We start from the raw sequence: 13,124 nt of genomic DNA on the forward strand, positions 1-13,124 counted from the left end.
CCCGTTTCCCCTCGACCAACACAACAAAAGGTCTCGGTGCTGCCAGCCCAGGTCGGGCCGGTTCAATTTGCCACCTTCCCCGGGACCCAACAGCTCGGTGGGGTCGATGCCAGACCCCGACTTCAAGCCCAATGAGAGGATTTGACCGTTCTTCCAGGAAGCCACGAGCCTGTTGAACCACCCCTGTGTGCTTGGGGAGCCCGTGGCCATCTGGGGGTGCCTCGGGCAAGAGAAACGTCTCCTCTGCGAGCCCAAGCTGCCCACAGTGGGTACCCTGCACTGGGGATGCCAGGCAGGGAGGGGAAATCGGGCACGGGGAGCGATGACAGCGCCCGAGGAGGCAGGGAACCAGCCAGCTGTGAGGCGCAAACAACGGGTACGGCTCGGCCACCACAATTTATAGTTTCAAAGCTGCTTTCGGTGGAAAGACCCAGAACGGGCAAGGGAAGCTCTGGAAAGGAATATTAAACACCGCAGAAATAAAAGGTATTGCTCAAGAGAAAACATAACAAGGCTGAAACCCAGCGTGGTGCAGCCTTCAGATGAAATGGAGATGAGCTGCGAATGAATTGCTCCCTCTGAAGGGAATTTCTGGCTCTTTTCTAAGGAGGGAGGGCACACTTGTCCTTCCCGGCCTCACCGACCAGCCAGGAGCGGTGGGCTCCCGGGCAGGGGGTGACACGGTCTGGGGCTGCGCGGCAGCGTGTGGGAGCCCTCTCTCCGATGGCACCCAGCGGGGCGGAGGGGTGTAAAGCAGGAGGACAGGAGCCTGGGCAGAGCCGGAGCCCCCGGGAGCTCTCTGCCCCCTCCTCAGCCGCGCATGGGGTCCTGCCATTCCCAGCCTTCTCGCACGCCCCGTTTGCTGTGTGGTTTATACGGGAACCTCAGTTTCCAGTTAAAAATAACACCAGTTTCCAGCCCTCGAAGGTGCAGAAAAAACGTGACCTCTAAAAATTCAGAAACTGAAAGGCAAAGCAAATGAGTCCCAAATTTGTCTACGCTATAAACGTCAATTTCTTTTTGAAAGAAATGAATGTTTTTGATGAATGTTTTCTTGAATGCCTGCTTTTGGCAGCGCTGCCATCTGTGAAAAATCTCTGCCGCGCTTGCTATTAAGATTTCATTTCCAAGAAGAGTTCATAGCCGCTTTAATAAATGGTTAAAAGATTGTCAGGAGTCCAAAGGGCCAGCAGCTTGTTTACCACAAGTGGCTTCTGTCACCAAGTAAAGCACCTTTGACTGATAAGCTTATAGCCCGCCAGGCCACATGCAGCTTCCTCCGCAGCCCTCTAACAAGCACCGTTTTCAGAAGCACTTTAGCTATGTCGGGCACTTAGGAACCTAATCCCTATCGACTCTGAATGAGATTTATATTCCTGAATGGCCTGCTCGCTTGTGAAAGAGGTCCCTGGGTCATTTAGAGCCTTTCAGAGATTTCACCCCACGTCCCCGAGTCCTTTATTAGCCTTTTAATACCGTTCACCAACAAAAAGCACCAACGAGAGCCCCCAGCCAAGCAGAGGCTCCGAGGTCCGCAGAGCAGCCCCCGGCGCCAGGGGCCACACCAAAAGCCTTCGGAAGGCTCCGAGGACACGTCCAACAGCCCCAGCCCGGGCTGTGCCCACCGGCCGGGTGCTCCAGAGGCGCAGAGCCCCTCTGGACGGTCCTGGGGTGGCAGAAAGCAGCCCACCGCTCTTTAAGGCTGCAAACCACTGGCTGCAGAGCCCGTGGCTTAACGTACATCCCTGTCCCGGCACAAAGGGCGAAGGCGAGCGGTGTGAGGAGCCCCCCTTCAGCCCGGCAGCACCGCGGCTCGTGAGATGGAGTCCTGAAATGGCTGGTGTATTTGTAGATCTTGTGCGTGACTAAATCAAGAGGAACAATAAGATCTTTTTCCAGATTCGGCAAACATCAGTATAATAAAAAAAATTAATTATATGCTTGAACACATGCACCAGAGCAATGCCCTGTATTTTCTCCTAATTGTTCTCCAAGCCTTGCAGAGCCACATTTAAATAAAAATGAAGCAGTTATTTAAACCGCAATTAAAGATGGAGCAATTTATTTTTAAACCAGAACTATCGTCAGCAGAGCAGGAGAGGAGGAAGGGGAGCTGCGCGGGGACCACACCAGGGCCAGGTACTCCACACCGGGGCCGGCTTCTCGGCAGCCCACGGGCGCAGAGCTTCCCCGAGCCCCCCCGATGGGATACAGGCTGCATCCCTCTCCGTGCCGAAGCTCCTCGCTGGCACGGAGGGCAACCACAGCAGCCCCAGAGCGGCACCAACCCAGCAACCCCGGCACCTCAGGGGAGTCGCAAGAAGGAAGGAAGAGGATTTTTGGTTGTAAGCCCACGCAAAGGCTCAGCCCTTGCTCCGCCAGCTGAGATCGGCTCCTCCCCAGCAAACGTGCCGTCTCCGTCGCATCCCTGAGCGCGCCAGGGCCAGGCACTGCGGATGCCTTTCAGGGAGGCATCTGCACCACCCTGCTTGTTTTCTCCTAACCAGGTGCCTGCCGCCAAAACCCCAGGGTCTGCGCCCAAACCCCAGCCCTGCCGGTCCCCGGGAAGTTCAACCGGAGCCCTCAGCCCTCCCTGCCCCAGCAAGGTGACCGTCAGACGGTGTCCCACACCGGGAGCAGGGACCATCCTCCACAGAAAAAGGCTGCCGCTGCCGGGAGGGGGCTGGGGAGGGAGGAAGAGAAGCAACCACAACAAAAACCCACCCTCTCTTTTCATAAGACAGCAGAATTTATCAGCCTGCAGCCCTTCACATCTGTCTCCTCATACAAAATGAAAGAGGCTTTGAAAAACAGAGGAGATGAAATAAAGCCGTCTGTGTGAGGAAGCTGGCATCTCTGCCACTGTCACTGTCACCATGGTAGGAATAATGACCGTGATTGTTTCTGCATCTGTGTATGTGTGTGGGGGGGGGCGGCAGGGAGGAGGAGGAAAACGCACACCCGCACCACCACCACCCCCCTCCCCATGGGCCAGTGCCCCGACCCGGCTCCTGCCCACTCAGGACGAGCTGGCCACACACGTGCGAGCCTCCCCACTGGACACAGCAGCCACGACGGCACCAAGCGACGATGGCTTCAGCTCCGCTACACGCAGCGCTGGTTCCTCTTCCCTCCGCAGCCCAGCACAAGGCTCCCGGGAAAGGTGGCTCCAGCTCATACAAACATGTGGTTTGAAGAGCAGAAGTTTTGACCCGTGCGGTTTTCACACCACGTGGCTTCGCTGCAGGAATTACTGCCGCGCTGCCTGGGTAGGCGCAGCTCCCCGCGGAGACCGTTGGGGTCGCAGGACTGGAGCCAGCACCATCTTTACTCCATCAGATGACAATTAAAAAGGAGTATAAAAGGGGAAAGGTTTGGGCAGGGTGGAGGACCTGAACATGCCAGCAAACAGCTGGTGAATCACAGAACAGTTTGGGTTGGAAGGGACCTTAAAGACCACCTCGTTCCAAGCCCCTGCCCTGGGCAAGGACACCTCCCACCAGACCAGGTTGCCCAAAGCCCCGTCCAGCCTGGCCTTGAACCCCTCCAGCGAACCCTCTCCCTCCAAACGAGGTTTCTCAGGGCTGGCTTGGGCATTTTCAAAGGGCTTTTGGTGCTTTCCAAGCCCATCAAGCCAGCGGCAGCCTTGCAGAGCGCTCCAGGCGGAGGGGTGGCTCACGAGGACCCCTTAGGCAAGGCGGCCCGTCGCTGAGCATAGGCGGCAGCCCCCGTGCCCACCATCCTGCCTGGCACACACCGAGTGGCCATCACGGAGCTAGCCTGAGCCGCTCCAGTACCTGACAGAAACTCATACCCCAGAGGATATGGTTCAGCTCTCCTTCGGCAGGAAGGTCTTCAAAACGCACAAAAGCATTACAATTTAGCAAACGCCTTCTGAACAGGGAGACGAGAGCACAGCCTTCCTCGTTCAGCGAGGACCCGTATCCTGCGAGCTCGCCTCGGCGGGCAGGAGGGAGCAGCAGCAGGTTCAGCACGGAGCAGAAGGCACGCGTAGCACCAGACTTCGTGATACAGCTCAGCTCCGCTGCTGGCTGGGCCCCGTAGCCTTTTCCGAGGGCCGGTTTTTGGCAGAGAAACCTCTCGCAAGAACACACAGCGCACGGTCCAAGGATCCCCGAGCTCTTTCAGCCAAGCCCCACCAGGTGGAGAACACGCGTCACCTCGGGAGGTTCATCAGCACCTCCGAACCCCGCCTGCCCAGGTGGCTCCCTTCCCCGCTTGCCACCCGAGGGGTGCTCCAGAGGACTTTCCTCTTGTTCCCAACCTCCTTGCGATTCCCTGAAAAATGGCAATTTGCAAATCGGAGCGTAACTGGAACAAAATCCACCCTGGCGTAGAGTCACCCTGGGACCGGGGAGAGCCCACGCACCACACGTCCTGCCGGCTGCCACCAGCAGAGCCTGCCTCCATCCATCTCCTCCTGCTGCTCCCTGCACTCCCCTCTACCTCCTTCCACACAAATCACCTCAATCCTCACGCCACGGCCCTCGCTCAAGGTTTGTGCCCAGCGGGTATCACGGCTGCTGTCTCCAAAAAGGCAGCCTCCTCCTCGGGTAGCTCCAGCAGACACGGTGCCAGCGGCGCGATGGAGGAAAGGCACCCCTCGCTGGGTCTGGGTTAGGTGCCGGGGCAGATTCCCAGCCCAGCCGCCTCCCGCGCCTCCTCCAAACCCTCAGCCAGCCATCCCGCCCTCCACGTGCCGCTTCTCCCTTCCCTGCGGCACAACTGCTCCTCGGGGCGGCCGAAGATTTACGCCAACAGGTACACGCAGAGATGGCAGCTCCAAGAACAGCTACTCCTCTGCATCTCATGCCTCGGAGCTTGCTGTGCCCTGTTTGGCTCGTGCTTTATCATCCCGCAGGGCTTGGAGCCGGGGCAAGGACACCACGTGGGACTGGGATGCCGAGTGCCAGACCAACAGCACCTTCCCTTCTCCAAAACCCTCGGCATCCTTTCTTCTCCACCCTGCAGAGAAGGCAGCCAGAGGCTTCCTCGCTCTCATCTCAGACGAAGACATTCCTCTCCTGCAGAAGCTGCAACCGCCCGGCAAACAGCTTCGATTCAGGGTGGCCCAAGCCCAGTTTCAGGCAATTCTTCATTTGAGACTGGCCGCATGGGCATAAAAGCTTGGGAGCCTGCAAAAATCAGGGGAGAGTGGCCAGAGCGGCACCTGGGAAAGGGGCCTCTGGAAACCCACAGCTCCCGACCTTTCATCGCAAGCGTGGAATCCGAGGGACTCGTCCACCCAAAGGGCTGCCCGCGAGCATCTCCCCAGCTGCGTGAGGGCCACCATGGTGCAGCCGGGCAACCAGTAGCCCACGGCAGCCGGGAAGAGCCCGGCGGCACGGACCGGGGGCAGCCAGAGCCCGGCCTGGCCCGTGCCACTTCCCGGCAGCGACAGGGTCTCGCACCTCGCTCTTCACAGCCCTTTTATTTACTTGTTGTGGTCCCTTTTTTTTCGGTGTGTGTGTGCATGCGTGTGCGAGATTGTCTCCAACGTGACTCTGCATTATCAGGGCTATAATGAGTCCTTGTTAAAGTGGATTTGATGGAATAATTATATTCCAAAAAAACCTGCGGGAAAGCGCTCTCCCCTCTTAAAGGGCAGGATCATCAAACGTTCTCGCCACATTATTTGCAGTCACACCTTCTGCTGCATCTGCTCCTTTTAAAATCTCTAACTCCAATCTGATCTGAATATATAAATCTGAATTATCACAGCAAAAGGAGATGTGCTCACACCTTTTTTTATCTGTTGCCATGGCGATTAGATAAAATTCACGCCAAGTCTCTGGGGAAGGATGAAATGATTTCAGACAGAATCTCACCCCACTTGGTGAGAATAACGCCTGGAGCTACTTCCCTCTGTAACAGGTCTGGGCACATGTCGCAGCCGGAGAGGGTGGCAAGGGGTGGGGGAGAAGGCAGGACACCTTTAGAGATCTCGGCTTCGACAGGGGAAAAGGTTCTGCAGCACCCCCAGACAGGGAAGGGGAAGGACAACGCTCCTTCAAATCACATCAGGCTGCTCCAGGCTGCGAGTCAACCCGTCCCAGGCAGAAGCTACGAAATTTAACTGAAAAGGCCAATTCTTCGCCAGCCTTTTGCCCAGTGGTCACAGCTTCCCCGCCGGAGCTGTCTGTGCGGATTGCTCCCCGCGCGCGCCGGGAGGGAGCAGGGCAGGAGGCGGCAGCAGCCCGGGCTCCCTCCTCTCCCGGGGGAAGCCACCGCAGGTGACACCGGGGACAGGACGGCAGGGTGGCCTCGTGCCCGGCACGCTCGGACCCACAGGCTGCTTGGTCCCAGGCACCTCGCTTTAAAGCGGCCGGGGTTATTCCGCATTCAGGCGAAACCAAATAAAAATGCCAACAGCCGGTAACGATCTTCAGTCGCTTTTCTCCGGTCCCCAAACCATCTCAGCGAGGACAAACACATAAACAAGGGCCGCCTTTCACCTCGCCGTGTTTATTCTGTCCCAGCTTCCAGCTTTTCTCCCGTAACAGGAGACTGATGTCCCCCAGAACAAGCCTATTGATAGGAGGACAATGCAGAATTATCCAGGTCCTGGCTCTCCTGCCCCTTGGATGGTCCCTCCGTGTCCCCCGGCACGCAGGGAACGCTGCACCCATAAATCCTCGCCGGGTGTCTAACTGCCGGTAGCCTCAGCCTGCGTCCCTCCAGCCACCACGTCTGGAGAGGGGTTGCAGGGGAATTTGTGTTACGCTTACACTTCTAATATTTTAGAGAAAAATTTAGGGGGTGGCAGACGTCGCAAGGTCCAGCGGAGGAGGGCATGCGCCTTTGGGGTGAAGGGCCACGTTTAAGCAGGAGAACACTGCAGCAGTTTTATTTCCCACCTCACTACAGCAGTGGCTGAGAGGAGTTTAAGAATCCTGGAAACAGCCTTGGGCACGGCACAGGACGGGACAGGAAGGGCCACTCGGGTCAAATTCAGCTCGTATCAGAACCACCGCAAACCGATTAGCTTAGATATTTTTCAAACTCCTAAAAGGCTACTGTTCAATCAAGAACATACACAAAAACATACCTAAAACTTCACAGAACTCACTTGGGTTTTTTTTTTCCAGTTCCATCCTTCTGGCAAGCTTTACGCTTTGCTTTCCCGAGAAAGGACTTTGTGGATATCCAACGACTAACTAAGTACATCCAAGTATCTGCAGCCCTCAAAGGAGACACGTTCGGGTTGCTGAGAAAAGCATCATCCTTAGAAGTGTCTGCACCTTGAGAAAGGCTGTATTTAGATTTTTTTTTTTAAAGCAATCTATCAAATACACGACACCGAAGCATCAAATAGCAGCTCAGCTCGGGGCTTGCCAGTCCAGTAACGCTGATTGCCTCCAAGTCACCGCTCCTCTGTGCTGCCCTGGCGAGTCACAGGCTCCCGTGGGTGAGGCGAGACAGGATGACAAATGCCATCAGCTTTGCCTTGCAGCTGACCTGATGCCGTTACACCCGTGAGGACGTTGCTTCTGTTCTCCCAGGACACCCCGGTTATGCCTGTGCACCCGAGTGACGGCCACGTCCCCGCCGAGCACACAACCTCCCGAGGCGAACCCCGCTGTGCTCTCAGGGTGGGCCAGCGCAGATGTGCTCTGGTGGCCAAAGGGACCAGAGCCCACCGACCGCAGGGGGCCATCCTTCCCAGCCAGCACAGCGGGCACGGCCTGGGCAGGGGACATTTTTGTACCAGGAAAGGCAAATCTGGGTGCATCTCCATCACCGAGCCGGCTGAGGAAGGGCTTGGGTGCAAGCGTCCAGGCACACACGTGCTCACGGGGTGACAAAAGCCAAGCGGCGTCAAATGAGCTCCTTGTGACAACGGAGGAGGGGCTGAAAATTGCTCAAAAATCCACTCTTTCCAGCGTCTCATTTAGCTCCCCGCATCACCGCTCGCCTTTGTGAACTGCAGCTGGGGACACGCTCCAGGAGCGCCCGCGCCATCAGGACTGACACGTGCCCAGCTCTGCAGGGCCTGCGACCGCTGACATCCAGGTACAGCCACGCAGGGCCTGAAGAGAGACAAGGCAGCGTCCCCAGTCCCCATTTCTGTGCCACAGCAGCCAGAGCACGGCGACCAGAGCAGCCCCGGTTGCGTGTGAAACACGGCTCCTCCCTGACAAATCAAAGCCACGCACGTGTCTGCGAGACTCTTCGCGTTACCCAGCCCGGTGACAGTGCTTCGAAAAGAAATTAAATTTTAAAAAAAGCTGTTTACCGTTCTTAAACCCGTTCGTAGCGGGAGTTTCTCCCTCTTTCCCTATGGAAAAGGGAGAAGGGTCTGTAACCCATTCTGCTCAGCCGCAGTCCTCCCATCCTCCTCCCATTAATTCCCCCCCCAAAACGCATATCAAGATTCATCAATAGCAGCAGAGTTTGAAATCACAGCCTGGGTGTGAAGCGCCATCTCATACACAGCCCCCGATGCGGCAGGCGCTGCTGCTCTGCTCCCCGTAAGCCCCAGCCTACGTCCAACGCCACGGTCCTGCGAGCGGTGCCGCACGTTTGCGAGGAGGCTGAGAACCGAAGGCAAGATGGATTTTGATGTGAGCACCAGCAAAGCAAATGGGTTTTTGAAAACCCTATAATTTCCCCGCAACCCTTGACTTCACTAAACACACATTTTTAGACTACAGCACAGTTAGGTAGGCATTAAACAAAAATGAGCTGCGCTAATGATGATTTATGTGCGGGACAACCTTCCATAAAGAATTTATCTTTGATTCCAGGGTAAGTTACAGCGTTGCCAAGTTAACCAAATAACGCGAGTCGCCACCAAAAACCCCCTACCGCAGCCGGGCAGCGCGGACACAGCGCCCTCCCCTGCAACTGCGTCCAGATTTCTTCCGGCGTGGACCCAATCGGTGCTCCCAGGAAGACGCGCTGGCCAGGAACTCAGCTGGGGAAAAAGCCAGGGTCTTCAAAGGGAGCCCTCCGGGGCCAGTAAGAGCATTAGCAGCCCCAACGGGTCCTGCATCCCTGCATCCCACGCCGTCTGGGATGCTGCTACTGCCTCCCGTGCCCCAGCAGCAGGACACCCCGGGACCCCCCCAGGGATGGCAGGTTTGGCCCCAAGCAGCTCCCCAGTAAAGCAGACAGCTCTCCAGCCCGGCCCCGCGGAGGCCCTTCACCCACCAGCAAACTGCCATCAAAAGAGCATCAGGGCTCGTCTGAAAAGACAGGGCTCCAAGGCCCCGGCAGCAGAGGCTGGGAGCCCTGTCGTCCCAGTTAAGCGTGAAAAGAACCCCAGGAAGCTGGCGAAAGGGCACCCAGCCCACGCACGGAGCCGGAGGCCTGACCTGGAGAGCAGCAGCCCCAGGGGAAGGGCTCGCTCCCCCCTCCTGAGCTACAAGCTGTTTTGGTTTGGTGGGGGGGAAAAGCAGGGACGCAGACATTTACCGTGAAAATAGTCACTTCAAACAGAGTTTTCTGCCACAGAGAGGTCTGGATGGAGATTTTTCCTGCTCCTGCGCGGTAGGACTGTTCATCCCCTGCTGCGCCAAGGGGGTGGTGGGGAGATGCACAGTTCCCCACGGGAAGCACCAGGGGGAAGCTTCAGGAAAAGCAGCGGGTTTAAGGTCCCTTCCAACCTAAACCGTTCTAGGATTCATTCTGTGATTCTCTTAGGCCCCGGCACCACATTTCAGCTCTTCTCAGCCTTCACGCCGTTCACTCCGAGCGGCAGGGACCCCCCTCCTCACCTCATCTTCCTTGCTCAGATTTAGGACAGAAGCAGAGGTTCACCGGGGGTCAAGAAAAGAGCATGTTTTTGGTAACAGCAAAGCCAGTTTTAGCTCTAACACAAGAGCAATAAAAAAAATAAGCTTCAGGCAGATACTATATTTGTAATCCAACAGCAAAACATGTTTGCTTGTGTTGACTCTGCACTGTAACACAATTTATATGTTCTGTCTTTAGGGTAATTATTGCTTTAGAATGTTAAAATCGTTCCACTCTAATTAAATCACCATATTAAAAAAATCCACTGCCACAGCAAACTTGAGAACAAGTCTGGTTAAGATCACGCAAGTGCACGGGGGCTCGGTGAACAAACTTACTGCCGAGCAAACCAGCCACGCTCTGCATCCCGAGAAGCGGAATCCTGCAGGATTTCCAGGAAGCGCTGACGGAGACGGCACAGCACCTCCAGCCACCCAGGAAGGAACGCCGCAGCCTCTCGTGCTGATGGACATGGCCGTGCCCTGCTCAAACAGCACGATCCTGTGGCAGGACACAGCATCCCCACACCAGCAAGTCACCCCCCCGCCAGGAGATGGGTGCCACGAGCTGCCGATGCATCCCGGACCGGCACGAGCCCCAGAGCATCGCTTCCCTTCGCCCACCTCCAGACTCTGCTGAGTCAGCAGAGCAGATGCCCTCAGGAGGCAGGGGCCGCCACCAAGAGCCACCACAGCCCTCAGGAGAACCCGTCACCCCCCTTCCAGGTGAAGGCACTTTGCTCCGTAAGCTCCTTAAGGGAGAACCGTCCCCTGCAAGAGGGATTAGAGCAAATCACCTCTCATGCTTGGTCAGCGGTTGCCCCGGCTCGCGCCCCGCTCCCGGTGGCATCTGTGGCATCTGCCCTCCGGCATCTGGTCCCCGCGGCGCTGCCAGTGCGGCAACGCTGAGCCCTTGGAGGAGCATGGGGACTTACTGACCTGTGAGCAAATATCAAGCGCGGAGCATTCACTTTGGGCAAAATCCTTTAATTCTCTCTGGATCCCCCCGGGGAAAGCGGTATTGATTGCTTTACTACGAGCTTACACATGCTGCGCCGGGCAGCCAGCGCTGCCATCAATACCGGCTCTGAGGAGGGAGCCAAAAGGTCACCCCGGTACACGAGGACACGGGGCCGGCCCCACGCTGCGCCCAGCACCTGCCCGCGGTCCCCGTGCCACTTCCAAGCCTGTGACAAAGCCAGGCAGAAGCCCAGAGACAGTGCCGGGATGGCTCAGGCAAGCAGTTTGCCCCGTTCCTCTCCCGTCCCACCAAGCCACAGAGGTCCCTGGCAGGTCCTGTCCCATCAGTGCTCCTCCGGCCACCGCTCCCCAGGCAGGGGGGAGACCCCGGTCTCAGAGGTTCTCCGCTCCCGCGGGAACCCAGGCGGTGCTGCATCTGCCAAAAAAAATCACAGGGGACTACCCAGGGGCAACACAGCCAGAGCTGCAAGGTCCCTGCACGCAGGCGGGCGCTGCTGTCCCTCCCGCCGGCCCCTTCCCCTCCGATCCAAGTACAGCAGGGCCGGCGCTGAGGGGGACACATCTGGATCGGGAGGCCGAGCAGCCTCCAGGGAAGAGGCGCACCGTGCCGTCTTTGCCGAGTTCCTTCCCCCGTGGGCCGAACCAGTTGTGAAAACTTGCAAGAGAAGCCGGAATATTTACTTGCGCGTCATCCTGACGACACGCAAACCCGCTCCCGCTGCAGGAGTCAGGACACGGACCCTTCTCCTGTTGTCCAAGCCCGGCTGACGGGTACCCAAAGCGAGGTGGCCCGCAGGCACGCGGGAGAAGCCCAGACGGGGCACACATCCTGCCGTGCTCGCACCAAGCATCCGCGAGCCCCGAGACACACAAAAAACCACAGCACCAAGGAGGCCCTGAACACAGCACGTCTGCTCCCACCACCAGCATTTTCCAGTACGAAACCACGAGATGCTCATCAATAAAAGCCTTTCTTTGGCCAGCACGGACACAGACAACAAGCCAAAAAAAGACCCTCCGTGACTGAGTTTCACACACGGCAAAGCCGGTCGGATTTTCCAAGAGGACAGCAGCTCCTCTCTTACCTGGGATGATAGAGACGGTGTCTTTCTCCCAGGACACAACACTAACGTATTCCTGCACTGAAGAGGGGATGAGGCACTTGAAAACAGCCACGTTTCCACGCATCGACCTTTGGTCCTCCACCCGAACGGTGTACGGTTCCCTGAAAACTGTGGAGGAAAGCAGATGGTTGGTAGCATGACAGTGCTGGAGGAAAACACACTTTCTCTTGCTTTAATCCCACGTTTCCCAAACAAACCAACCCACCCAGCAGCAAACTGCTTCCTTCCACAACACTTGGCCCGACATCCTGGGGAAGGGAGCGGCTCTCCTTGGGAGACCGCAGCCTGCAGAGGGGACGCCCGGCCCCAGCTCCTGCTGCTGGGATTGTCCCCAACATCACCTGAGCTGGCCACCAAGGCAAGCTGCTGGCTTTGCAGTCACCGAAGCCGCTGAGGCGGAGGTTCGCAGCACCCAGACCTCAGTAGAGGGCGTTTTGTGGCTCTAAGGTTCAACCTCCCACCTTGGAGTAATCATTTCTCTCCTGGATGAGTGCTGACAATGCAGCTGTGAGGCACCCGGGAGAGACAGCCTGTGACAGAGCCCGGCACCCCCCTAAAGAGGAATATTTAGGGAAGCAGACCATAATTTTCCAAGCCGTGCCACAGCGGGAGGCGTGAGCTGTCCCCACCACGTGCCCTGTGCCTCGGGGAGATGCACATCCCTTTGACAGCTCCACGCTGCTCCCTGGACCGGTGACAAGGAACCCCCCAGTGCCACAACCCTCCAGCAGCGCTCGCTGGGTGTGCTGGATCCACCCCAGCCTCTTCAGAAAGACAAAGAGATCTCACCGTGCCCACTACCACATGCAGACACCTTAAAATCCTGAAGCTTAAGCATAAAACGCAGTGAGGGCAGGTGCCTCCTCGCGGTGACAATAACTGCGCCCTGTAGGACACGGGCACCTGGGCATCGCTGTGGCGAGACAGGGAGCTGGCCCACCTTCTCCTGCCCGCAGCTCAGCCGCCCTCCCGGCAGGCAGAGCCCCCCCAGCCCCGGGGGAAGCAGGGATGGGCATTCGGAGTGGCCTCCGGCTCGCTCCCGTTATTTACCCGGTGCCCCGGCGGGGAGGACAAGAGCCGGCGCTGCGAGGACACGGGGAGAAGCCAACCACGGAAAGGGGCTCCAGAGCCAAAGCAGATTAGCCAGCCAAAGCCTCCTTAATCACATGGAGCAGGAGGTTTATTCACGGGCTTTAAAGGCCAGCAGGGACCAGGAGGAGCATCCAGCCCAGGCTCCTGCACGCTCAACGCCGCTGTGACT

At 57.6% G+C, this 13,124-nt stretch overlaps 1 protein-coding gene across 1 annotated transcript in view; it reads right to left on the reverse strand.

Moving 5' to 3' along the window:
* Positions 1–13,124, reverse strand: part of DSCAML1 (DS cell adhesion molecule like 1) — a 111,929-nt gene that overhangs the window by 87,361 nt on the left and 11,444 nt on the right. The window contains exon 3 of the mRNA XM_074162324.1: positions 11,825–11,971. Coding sequence (XP_074018425.1) covers positions 11,825–11,971 — 147 coding nt within the window. The remainder of the gene's footprint in view (positions 1–11,824; positions 11,972–13,124) is intronic.

The sequence above is a fragment of the Numenius arquata genome, chromosome 22 (genome assembly GCF_964106895.1).
Source record: "Numenius arquata chromosome 22, bNumArq3.hap1.1, whole genome shotgun sequence".
NCBI lineage: Eukaryota > Metazoa > Chordata > Aves > Charadriiformes > Scolopacidae > Numenius > Numenius arquata.